At 39.7% G+C, this 12,693-nt stretch overlaps 1 protein-coding gene across 1 annotated transcript; it reads left to right on the top strand.

Moving 5' to 3' along the window:
• Window positions 1–534: 534 nt before the first annotated feature.
• C4BPB (complement component 4 binding protein beta) lies at window positions 535–12,693 on the top strand. The gene is made up of 5 exons (XM_068986258.1): window positions 535–847; window positions 4,899–5,075; window positions 10,187–10,280; window positions 11,421–11,544; window positions 12,525–12,693. The coding sequence occupies exons 1-5, from the start codon at window positions 790–792 to the stop codon at window positions 12,534–12,536; spliced, it is 465 nt and encodes a 154-aa protein (XP_068842359.1). The 5' UTR covers window positions 535–789; the 3' UTR covers window positions 12,537–12,693.

Raw genomic sequence — 12,693 nt, forward strand, 5'->3', positions numbered from 1 at the left:
CGTCATCTCTCAGTTCATTTGGTTGACTCTGGACTCGGGTCAAACCTTGCTCTGAAGAGCATGGAATGGGAAATCTGGTGCGGAGCTGGCCAATGAGGACTATGTTGTCGCTGCAGGACTCTGGAGTCCTCCTCAAGTTTGGAATCCACCAGGACCTGCTCCTTTCTGGGAGGCAACACGGTCTGGAGGCTGTCAGAGACAGGCAAGGTTAGTTGACTTCCTTGAGCTTTTGGGCTTCAGTGTTGCTTGCAGCCTTAGGATACCTGATATTTGAAGAGGGAAGGTGGGCGGTAGCACCTAGAGTTAGGTTGTACTTGGGAAATCACCAGGAATGCACTTCTCCCCTCACTTTCCCCCACTATGCTGGAGAGAGCTGCACAAGGTGGATTGCAAACACTGGCAAATATTGACAGAAGCGAAGGTCACAGTAAGATCGTTTAGCCTGAATCTGTTGAGGAATGATTGGCTTGCAGTTCAAAGGGACTGGTCAACTGGATTTGCATAAACAACACAGGCCATTTCTGAAACTGAGTTTTAAAACTAGCAATTCTTTTTATCATCCCCTTGTGTCTTTGCAAAAATCTCTCCTTGTACCAACTTCCTTACAGCAATTCTTATTTCCTATCATAGAATTTTTTTTTTCCTTCCAGGGAAGAAAAAATCAGTACAACCCGTCTCTAGGAAGGAGTGATTGGTCTGATCTTCAGTGGTGTGAGAAGACCTATTTTGATCCAAACCAGGGTCTTAGGCTGGGTTATTTCCAACCCAGGTCAAACAGTTGATCGTAAGATGTTTTTTTGGCTTATGTGCTATCTTGTGGATGTGTGGCTGATTTCTGCCTCAGATGGTATGTATGCTTTTCTTAAGTTCAGGCTGTAAGGCATTTTATATCAGCATGTGGATTATGAGGCATTCTGTCTAAGATTTTAATGAAATTGAAATTTATAAAACATATTTTCTTTATTGAATAATCTCAAGTTACTTGGTGTTATGCTCTGTACTCAACAGTAAATATTTAATGACCTGGCTCTAAGAAGTGAGTCGTTTTTTTTCTACTTTCCCTTTTTGTTCTGGAAATGAAAAATGTACCAATTTCAAATCTTGAGAGGTCTTATTTATGATAAACTCTGGTACCACTATTTGGAAAGGGGATTGTAATTTTAGGAGTGGATAACTAATGCCTGAATTTGAGTCAAACTCTTGTTTTTCTTTTGAAAACAAAACTTTGGGAATCCCTGGGGAGGAAAGGATGTGGATGTTCATGGACATGGGAGAATACAAGGAGTCTGAATACAAGGAGTCAAGCAAAAAGACACTATGAGGGGGACTCCAGTAAGTGCTTCCTCAAGTCACATGACATGTCAAGAGAATCTGTTTTTTTTTTCTCCTTCCAACAAAGAGCTATCCAAAACTTCCCCCAGTGAACAATAGCATATTCACTGCAAGCGAGGGAAAAGGACAAATTCTGGGGACTTAACTTATGTAACGATTTTTTGATGCCTCTAAGGGATGGAATGCCCTCACTCCTGAGTGCTGCTGTAAGTTTGATCTTTCTGCTTCTTTATTCATCTTGTCATCCCACTGTATTCTTTCACATCATACCTCCAGTAGGCCATGGTAAGACTTTATAAGAAAAAAAATTCTCAACTTTTAGGAATCCATTTTTAAAGTACTCTAGTGGCAGTCTTTCCTTTGAAGGTATGTAATCAGCTCTTGTGTGTGTGTGTGCTCAGTCATGTCCAACTCTTTGTGACCCAGTGGACTGTACCCTGCCAGACTCCTCTGTTCATGGGATTTCCCAGGCAAGAATACTGGAGTGGGTTGCCATTTCCTTCTACAGGAGACCTTCCAGAACCAGGGATCGAACCCGAGTTTCCCTCATTGGCAGGTGGATTCTTTAATACTGTGACACCTGAGAAGCCCATTCAGCTCTTGAAAGTGAAGTAAAAGTGTTAGTTGCTCAGTCTTACCCTACTCTTTGTGATCTCATGGACTGTAGTCTGCCAGATTCCTTTGCCCATGGAATTCCCCAGGCAAGAATACTGGAGTGGGTTGCCATTCCCTTCTCCAGAGGATCTTCCTGACCCAGGGATCAAACCTGGGTCTCCTGCATTGCAGGCAGATTCTTTACTGTATGAACCATCAGCTTGTAGTCAGAATTAACTTAGCTGAATTAGTAGACCCAGTCAACCCTACAAGATGGAAAGGATTTCTATGTATTAAAACTACTTTTTGTGGGGAACTTTTTCAATATCACACTGCTTTAAAACTTTTATGTTATGAAAAAATTTAAACATATACAAAAGACAGAAGTATAAAATGAACTCATTTGTGGAACTTTTGAGGTCATCCAGTGTCTAAGCTCCATGCTGCCACTGCAAGGGGCCTGGGTTCAATCGCTGGTGAGGCAGCTAGACCCCCCAGGCTCCAGCTAAGACCCAGTGCAGCCAAATTAATTAATTAATTAAATGTATTATCAACACATGACTTTTTCATCTACAATTCTGCTTTGTATTATTATTTTGTAGTAAATATATCATACCATTTTATCCATCATTTAATTTTTGAATTGGAAAAAATCATGTTCTCAATTTACAAATATGATACCTTAAATCTAAGTGATTTGCTTAGGTTCATAAAACTCACTTGTGATGTCTGTAAAGATGGAGAATAACTAGTCCACATGCTCTTTATTAATACTGTTTTTAGGAATGGCTAGATTAGTTTTGCTTTATTATACCTAGAGTGAAAATTTCTCCTTTATATGTAAAGCACACCTGTATATTTATCCTTTATTCATATTACCAAATTCATATCCCTCTGTATTATTCTGTTTTTCCACTGGAGGAGAACAACAACAACAACAACAACAACAAAAAGTAAAAAAAATGATGACTAATGTGTGTATCTGACAGGATGAAAGGGAAGGAAACACTTGCTTTAAACGTGGGCTCAAGAATTTTGAACAATGCTTAACACAAGAGAATGATGAATGTGCTATTGGTAATTTCCAGTTACATGCTTAATTTCAGTAAGTTCTAATGTCAGTTGTCACTCTTGTGCACGATCAAGATGTTTCCTCACTTAGGGCAACCCAATCTTTTCTCATCCTGCACTGATATGGTTTGGTTCCTGGTACCAGTCCATAATGGGCTTCCCCGGTGGCACTAGTGATAAAGGAGGCACCTGCCAATGCAGGAGAAGTAAGAGATGTGGGTTTGATACTTGGGCAGGGAAGATCCCCTGGAGAAGGAAATGGCAACACACTCCATTATTCTTGCCTGGAGAATCCCATGGACAGAGGAGCCTGGTGGGCTACAGTCCATGGGGTTGCAAAGAGTCAGATATGACTGAAGCGATTTAGCAGCAGCAGTAGCAGAAACCCGTCCATAATAAAAGGTGCAGTTTTGAGAATTCCTTGGTGGTCCAGTGCCGGGGTCCAGCCCGGGTGGATCCAGGGTAATTCGAAGGGTGGACGGGGTTGGCGAGGAGAGATTTATTTAACTAGAAATATAAGATTAGATTAGGAAAAAATAATGTAGTAGGAAAATTAGTGGAGAAAAGAGGCTGATTAACTTGGTTTACGTGGAAAACCAATAAAGTCCCAGACAAGGAACTTGCACCGTCTACGTTGGGCCACAGGCACCTGCTTGAATAGCGAAGGGTGCCCCGCCTTGGGCTCCCTCTTGCGTGGGTCTCAGAAGCCTGGGCAAGTAAGTAGACTCGGTGAGCCTCCGCGTTCCAAGGGATCAGCCTGAAAAGGAGAGGGAGGGAGAGGGAGCAAGAGAAAGAATCAACACGGGGGAGGCCAGGCTTGTGCAAAAACCCCTTTCCAACTTTATTTTTAAAAGGTGTTTATATACCCTAAATTTTACATAATGGAAGATACAGAGTCATGCAGGGGCAGCAGTCTTGACTCTTTTTGTATATCTTTTTGTATACAAAAGGTCTCAGGTGATTTACATTATCTTCTGGCCAAGAGGCTTGTTAACACATTTTGGCTCTCTTCCTTAAAGAATATTAATCTCGTTTCCCCTGAAGTGTTTTTCTTTAATCTGCATCTCCTTAAAGCACTAACGTTATATCCCTATAGAACAAAGGCGCAGTAGGTTATAACAAAGAAAGTACTTAACTCAAAGATCTATGTTGCTACTTGTTTTTTTTCTATATACCAACTATATCAACAAATAAAAGATATGAAAATTTGGCAGCAAGTATTGGCTCAAAAATGAAATGCTTAATCAGTCTTATTCTAATGATCTTGACTCCTCAGAAGCCCCTGCATTCCTAGGATGTTTTAAGCTTCCTGTGCCTCTCAGTCGGGAGGCCGCAAACAATCACATGTGCAGCTGTAAGAGTCCTGCAGGCAGGCTAAAAAGCCATCAGAGGGGTTTTTGGATTGAAATGCTCATATTATGTCTAGGAGACTTATTATCTAAAAGTTCTAAATTAACCTTTCCCAGAAAAAGGTGGTGGGGGGATAGCCCCTGTTAATGTTAGAAGAGTGGATGAAAAGCATAATGTAGTACGGCAGACAGACTCTGGTTTTGGGGGTGGATGCCCAGGAAATTTCAGGCGTTCCCCCTGAAGACTGATCACGCCCTTGCTTTTTGTCAGGCTTCCTTCCTCATGACCTTTGCCATGGGCGGGGTTCCTCATGCTGGCTCCCGGCAGTCCAGTGGTTAGGACTCTGCACTCTCACTTCTGAGGGCCCAGGTTCAATTCCTGGCTGGGGAACTAAGATCCCACAAGCTGTGCAGTGTAGCAAATAAATAAATAAACAAAAGATGCAGTTTTACTTCTTGTTTTCACTCTTGATGAAGCCTGAGGAAGTCTACCCTTTGCTGTGGTGGGTTTCAGCTTCACCCTTTCTGCTCTCTGCCTGTTTTCTTGTTCAGTGGGCCACTGTCCTGACCCCTTGCTGGTAACTGATGAATTCAGTTCCTTGGAGCCTGTGAACGTAAATGACACTTTCATGTTTAAATGCAATGAGCATTGCATCCTCAAGGGCAGCAATTGGAGCCAGTGCCGAGAAAACCACATCTGGGTGACTCACTCTCCTGTCTGCAAAAGCAGTAAGTATAAGAGAAAAGAGTGAAAATCCCAAAGACATTGATCAGCAGTGAAAATCTAGACATTTGCCACAAATCCACAACACTGTCCTCTTTCTTGTATCTGGGGGGAAGGTTTTAGGATCTAGCAGGCAGTCAAGAAAGAGCCAAGCCTCAACTCAAGCAATGGATTCTAATGAAATGAGTAGCATCTAACAATAATCCCCCTGAAGTAGGATTTCTAGTAGGTCTAAAACAGGGTAGTTTGCGATATCTGACTATGTTTTTGTAAAATTTCAAGATTAAGCAATAACTTTTCTTGAAAGATACACAAAACAGGGGAAAAAAACTGTAATTAATTGCAAAATTACATAAAATAAAAATTGAGCATATTTTGTTTGTCAGTACAAGTCATAGCTCTTAGAGGTAATTGATTGGATGTGTTTAATGACTTTTTTCTTCTGTTTACACAGATATTTAAATAAATGCACATACACATGAACAGACATTTGTTGCTGTTCAGTCACTCAGTTGTGTCCTACTCTTTGCGACATCATGGACTGCAGCACACCTGCCTTCCCTGTCCTTCACCATCTCCCGGACCTTGCTCAAACTCATGTCCATTGAGTCAGTGATTCCATCCAACCATCTTGTCCTCTGTCATTCCTTTCTCCTCCCACCTTCAATCTTTCCCAGCATCAGGGTCTTTTCAAATGAGTCAATTCTTTGCATCAGATGGCCAAAGTATTGGAGTTTCAACTTCAGCATCAGTCCTTCCAATGAATATTCAGGACCAATTTCCTTTAGGATTGATTGGTTTGATCTCCTTGCAGTCCACGGGACTCTCAAGATTCTTCTGCAACATCAGAGTTCAAAAGTATCAGTTCTTTGGTGCTCAGCCTTCTTTGTGCTCCAACTCTCACAACCAGTCCATGACCATTGGAAAAACCATAGCTTTGACTAAATGGACCTTTGTGGGCAAAGTAATGTGTCTGCTTTTTAATATGCTCTCTAGGTTTTCTTCCAAGGAGCAAGTGTCTTTTAATTTAATGGCTGCATTAAATGATTTTGGAGTGATTTTGGAGCCTAAGAAAATAAAGTCTGTCACTGTTTCCATTGTTTCCCCATCTGTTTGCCATGAAGTGATGGGACTGAATGCCATGATCTTTGTTTCTTGAATGCTGAGTTTTAAGCCAGCTTTGTCACTCTCCTATTTCACTTTCATCAAGAGGCTCTTCAATTCTTCTTCACTTTCTGCCATAAGGGTAGTGTCATCTGCATATCTGAGGTTAACTGGTATTTCTTGCGGCAATCTTGTTTCCAGCTTCTGCTTCATGCAGCCTGGCATTTCTCATGATGTACTCTGCATATAAGTTAAATAAGCAGGGTGACAATATACAGCCTTGATGTACTCCTATCCCAATTTGGAACCTGTCCGTTTTTCCATGTCTTATTCTAACTGTTGCTTCTTGACCTATGTCGTATGGGTTTCTCAGGAGGTCAGTAAGGTGGCTTGGTATTCCAATCTCTTTAAGAGTTTTCCACAGTTTGTTGTGATACACATAGTCAAAGGCTTTAGCATAGTCAATGAAGAAGAAGTAGATGTTTTTCTGGAACTCTTTTTGCTTTTTCTATGATTTCATGGGTGTTGGCAATTTGATTTCTGGTTTCTCTGCCTGTTCTAAATCCAGCTTGAACATCTGGAAGTTCTCTATTCATGTATTGTTAAAGCCTAGCTTGGTTAATTTTGAGTATTGCTTTGCTAGCATCTGAAATGAGTGCAATTGTGTGGTAGTTTGAACATTCTTTGGCATTTCCCTTCTTTGGGCTTGAAATGAAAACTGACCTTTGCTAGTTCTGTGGCCACTGCTGAGTTTTCCAAATTTGCTGGCATATTGAATGCAGCACTTTCATAGCATTATCTTTTAGGATTTGAAATAGCTCAACTGGAATTCCTTCAACTCCACTAGCTTTGTTTGCAGTGATGCTTTCTAAGGCCCACTTGACTTCACATTCTAAGATGTCTGGCTCTAGGTGAGTGAACACACCATCATGGTTATGAGTCATGAAGATCTGTTTTGTATAGTTCTTCTTTGTTTTCTTGCCACCTTTTCTTAATATCTTTTGTATCTGTTAGGTTCATACTGTTTCTGTCCTTTATTGTGCCCATCTTTGAATGAAGTGTTCCCTCAGTATCTCTAAATTTCTTGAAGAGATCTCTAGTCTTTCCCATTCTATTGTTTCCCTCTATTTGTTTGCATTGATCTCTGAGGAAGGCTTTCTTATCTCTCCTTGCTGTTCTTTGGAACTCGGCATTCAGATGGGTGTGTCTTTCCTTTTTTCCTTTGCTTTACACTTCTCTTCTTTTCAGCTGTTTGTAAGGCCTCCTCAGACAACCATTTTGCCTTCTTGGATTTCTTTTTCTTGGGGATTTTGTTTTTTATCACTGCCTCTTGTACTGTGTTATGAACCACGTATTTACCTACAAAGATGGGATTTTGCTATCTGTATTTTTGAAATAGCTTTATTTTTTCATGTAATGATATACCTGAGAGCTTTTTCAGATCAGTATGTAAAGCTCTTTCTCCTACTTTTTAACTATATGTGGCTATGCCATCTCTCATACTGATGAACATTTATTTCTATATCTTATTCCTATTTCCATAGTTTTGCTCTACAGTGATGAAATGAATGTATATATATATATATATATATATATATATATGTATATGTGTGTATACACATACAACTTTATGCTATTATTTTTACAAGATAGATTCCTAGAGTGATTGGTGAGTCACATGATATCATCATTTGCAAAATATATATAAAAATCCAAGTAATTCTATTAATTACTAAAAACTTTATTCTTGGATACAAAATAAATGTTGAAAAATCAACAGTTTCACTTCCTGGTAATAGTTATTAGATGAATATTGAAATGTAAAAATAATTCCATTCATGAAACCTATATCAAAATTCATCAAAGAGTGGAAAAGAAGGTATGAATGAAAGAAAAGATCCCAGACACACAAACTCAGTATTACAATGCAATCCTAACCAGAGTTTTGAATTTAAAAATAAGAAACAAAAAATTAATTAAAAAATCTCATTTGAAATGGGTACATATCTGACACTGCAAAATTTAATTCTTTATTTCAGCACTTCATGTTTTAGAGCAGTTTTAGGTTTCTAATAAAATTGAGAGGAAGATACAGAGATTCCCCCTGCACCCACACACGCACAGCCTCCCACCCATTATCAACATCACTCACAGAGTGGTACATTTGTTATAACTGACACATCACTATCACTCAAAGTCCATAGTTTACCCAAGAGTTCACTGTTGGTGTACATTCTATGGATTTGGACCAATGTTTAATGACATATGTACATCGTTATAACCTCATGTGGAGTAGTCTCACCACCCTAAAAATCCTCTGTGCTCTGCTTATTTATCACTTTACTTCCCCCACCCTTCTCAGCCACTGATCTTTTTTTTATTTCTCTATTTTTGCCTTTTCCAGAATGTCATATAGTTAGAATCATACATTTGTAGCCTTTTCAGATAGGCTTCTTTCACTTAGTAACATCCATACAAGTTTCCTCTATGTCTTGCCATGGCTGATAGCTCATTTCTTTTTAGTGCTGAATAATATTTCTGGATGTACCACTGTTAACTTGTCCATTCACTTTCTGAAGGACATCTTGGTTTCTTCCAAGTTTGGGCAATTAGGAATAAAGCTGCTAAAAATATCCATGTGAAGGTTTTTGTATGGATGTAAGTTTTCACCTCCTTTGAGAATTGGATTTTATGATCAGCATATATTTAGTTTTTTGAGAAACCACCAAAATATCTTCCAAAATGACTCCAAAGTACAAAATACCATTTTGCATTCCAATCAGCAATGTATGAAAGATAATGTTGTTCCAACTCTTTGCAAGCATTTGGTGTCAATGCTCAAGAATCTGACCATTCTAATAGATGTGCAATGGTGTCTTGTTTTTTTAATTTATATTTCCCTGATATATGATGTAAAGCATCTTTTCATATGCCATATGTACATCTTTGGTGAGGTGTCCATTCAGAACACTGTAGTTCCTCAATCAACTCATTGCAGTTCTTCTTCCTTTCTTCCACATAACTTTGAACTCAGGTTTTGATCTTTTGAAAAGTATTTGCTAATTGCTCAAGCAATACACCTCTGTTGTAGAAAAATATAGAAGATAAAAGAATAAAATATTTAATTATCTACAGACCTATCACTCTAGAATAACAGAGTACTTTGGTATATAATTTTCAGACTTTTTTTTCTATTCATATATGTTGGTATATGACTGTTTTACAAAAATAGTATTATATTACACATGCTCTTTTATGCTTTGGTATTTTAGTTATCTTTATGTTTTGAAGACCTTTACTTTTCAATAAACATACCTACACAATTACTATTAATTTAGCCATTAATCTTGATCAACATGTTTAGACTCATGTAACTGCAGAGCTGAAAGTGACCTTACGGGTAATATTATTTAGCCTGCTCATCTTATAGATTAAGGAGGAAGCTGAGAAAGGTGAAAAGGCTTGTTTCATGCCATATGGTTAGTGGAAGGGCCAAAAACAAAACTCATGACATCTAGTACCTTGCCCGACTCTCTCTCCACAATTTTACAGACTCATCCTCTTTCCTCCCAGTTCTATTCTCTTTTTTTCTGAAGCTCTCATATAGTACAACTGTCCCGTAGGGCAGTCAATCTCCATCTGAGCTCACTCTATTTATCTACTGTTTCAAGAGTTCTTCCATCTCTACCTAAAGTCTAATTTTTCTCTTCTTACACTGACAGTTAGCATCTCTACAACTTAACCTTCCTTTCCTCACACTCCTGCCAATCAGAAAGTACTTTCAGATCACTAATGACCCAGAGAATGAGCCAGGGTGGGGAGTCTTTCCCATGGGCAAATATGATTTTGACCAGAAAGAAATAAATGGAGATCATGTCTGAGATCCCACGTGGGCTGCTCTGAAGATGGTGGGTGCTGGCCTAGACCGTTGCACTGTGGTGGCTGGTGTTGTGCTCTGAGCATTATTCCAGGAATGCTTCACAACAGTCACCCTTATAATCCTGTCTACCAGGAGACTGTGGCCCTCCTGAGACTCCAACTCATGGCTATTTTGAAGGAAGAGATTTTAAGTCAGGATCTACCATCACTTATTACTGTGAAGCAAGGTAAGCGTACTGCAGACTTTTGAACATAAGACTTTGTCCATTGACTGGTAGCCTTGTTTTAGAAATGCCCTAGTCTGTCTCAACCTTGTCTGCTGATTACCAGGCACATTCTGATTTTGAAAGCTGCTTTACTCACTGCCAGGTCTCCTCAAGTTCTAGAAGACAGTCTAATGCTCCTATTTATCCTAATTTATGTATCACTTTCTTTTCTCTTAGCTAAGACAAAATGAATGTTTAAAGTTTTTCTAAAGAATGGCAGAACAAAAAACTGAACACCCCCCAAAAAAAACCCTCCCACAGAATGTATGAAAGTATAGAAATAGAATTATTTAGATCCTTGCTGTTAGTGTTTAGTCTCTAAGTTATGTCCAACACTTCATGACCCCATGGTCTGTAGACCGCCAGGCTCTTTTCTCCATGGGACTTCCCAGGCAGGAATGTTGGAGTGGATTGCCAGTTCCTTTTCCAGGGGATCTTCCTGGACCAAGGATTGAACTCATGTCTCCTGCATTGACAGGCGGATTCTTTACCGCTGAGCCACCAGGGAAGCCCATAGATCTTTAAGACATCATAATTAAAGTCTAACCTTAACTTAGACTGCCTGGTCGCCCCTTTAATGATCTCCTAGCCTTTTCTTTTTCTGGCCTCAATCTTATTAACCCATAGTCATGAGGCCTCACAGGCATTTCTATCTCCAGTGGATTTTGCCATCAACTCTCCTGTTTTTCTAGTTGAAAGCTGAGTCTCCTTTAAAGCCAGTTCACCAAGATTTATTTGAAAGCTGTCTCTAGCTTTCTACTGCTTTTTGGAGCACAGATGACAGTTGATTTTAAAAATTACTGAATGATGAAGAGTTTCCTCCCTTACCCTCCCACCCCAAACTGTGTGCTTAAAAACACATATTTAGAATTTTTCATTCCTCCATATCTTAGATGCTGATATATCTTTTGGGTCCTCTCCATCCCCAGGAGAGTGGTTTTACTTTACGATTGCTGTGTAATACTGAGAATGCATTAGAGCTCTCAGGCAGGAAAGTAGATTTTAGTATTTCTATATCGCAGTGTGAAATACTATTATATAAAATCAACTTTAGTTGCCCAGATCAAGAAATGGAAGGGTAAAAGTTGTTCTTGTGTCCAGGTACCGCCTGGTGGGCACACAGCACCAACAGTGCATTGATGGGGAGTGGACCAGTGCCCCTCCCATCTGTGAGTTGATCCAAGAAGCTCCCAAACCAGCCGAGTTAGCGTTGGAGAAGGCACTTGTAAGTAGTGGGCTCTTTTCTGTCCTATTCACAGTGGTGACCCCAGGGCCTGATTTCAATCCTGGCACATGCCCAGGAAACAGCTGTTCATTTGCAATGCCTTTGAATGGGCTCATCTTGGCCTGTTTGTAGAGTGGGACTCAAAAACTACGAACTCATGTTTTTGTATATGAGTTCCCATTCTCCAACCACCATTAATGTTTCACGAAGCTCTGTTGGTAAGAACTGTTGTCTCATGTGCTTTAACGAGCAAGATACATAGTTTCGTGTCTTAGACTTGGAAGTATTGCTATGATAAGTCTCTAAAATTTTTCCAGACTTAAAAAAAAATCACAAAAACACTGAAAGATCTGTTTTCATTGGGACGCCTCTCTTTTTGTTGTTGTTGTTTAGTTGCCAAGTCATATCCAACTCTTTGAGACCCCACAGACTATGTAGCCCACTAAGGTCCTCTGTCCCTGAGATTTCCCAGACAATAATACTGGAGTTGGTTGCCATTTCCTTCTCCAGGGGATCTTCTCAATCCAGGGGTCAAACCCACATCCTGCGTCCCAGATCCACCTTCATTTCCTACAGACAGGTGGATTCTTTACTACTGAGCCACCAGGGAAACCTGTCTCCTCTCTTAGTCTATATTTATTACTAGGATGATGAGTAAACTTAAATCTCTAAATTTTATTTTTTGAAAATAAAAAATGACCCTAATGGCAGACAGTGGTGCCTTCTCCCAAGACACACCTAATTGCAAGGTTTTATATATATCTCTGTGCCTCTGTGGGAGGAGAGTGACACTTGGCAGCATCCTGGAAGGGGCTGGGCAGTCCACAGCCATCCTGCAAATTTAGATGATTCATCATATTGAAGACCCAGATTCCCACTGAAGCCTTCATTTGGGGACCTAAACACCACTCATTAGCTTCTGAGGGGTAGTACTGGGTCTCAGTTCTTAAACTGTAATTTAAAAAGGTATTTTTCTTCAGCTTGCCTTTTAGGAGAGTAAGGAACTTTGCAAAGCCATAAAGAAATTTACACAAAGATTAAAGAAAAGTGACTTGACAATGGAGAAAGTAAAATATTTTCTGGAAAGAAAGAAGGCTAAATTGAAGGCAAAAATGTTGCCCTTGAGCAGACTGGGTAATAGAAATACTC

The sequence above is a fragment of the Capricornis sumatraensis genome, chromosome 14, assembly GCF_032405125.1.
Source record: "Capricornis sumatraensis isolate serow.1 chromosome 14, serow.2, whole genome shotgun sequence".
Lineage (NCBI taxonomy): Eukaryota > Metazoa > Chordata > Mammalia > Artiodactyla > Bovidae > Capricornis > Capricornis sumatraensis.

What these genes read in the sequence shown, in the direction of transcription:
- C4BPB (XM_068986258.1), top strand. Translation starts at nt 790, where the DNA reads ATGTTTTTTTGGCTTATGTGCTATCTTGTGGATGTGTGGCTGATTTCT. An exon ending in CTCTCCTGTCTGCAAAAGCA is followed by an intron (nt 5,076 to 10,186) that starts GTAAGTATAAGA and finishes CCTGTCTACCAG; the next exon opens with GAGACTGTGGCCCTCCTGAG. An exon ending in ACTTATTACTGTGAAGCAAG is followed by an intron (nt 10,281 to 11,420) that starts GTAAGCGTACTG and finishes TCTTGTGTCCAG; the next exon opens with GTACCGCCTGGTGGGCACAC.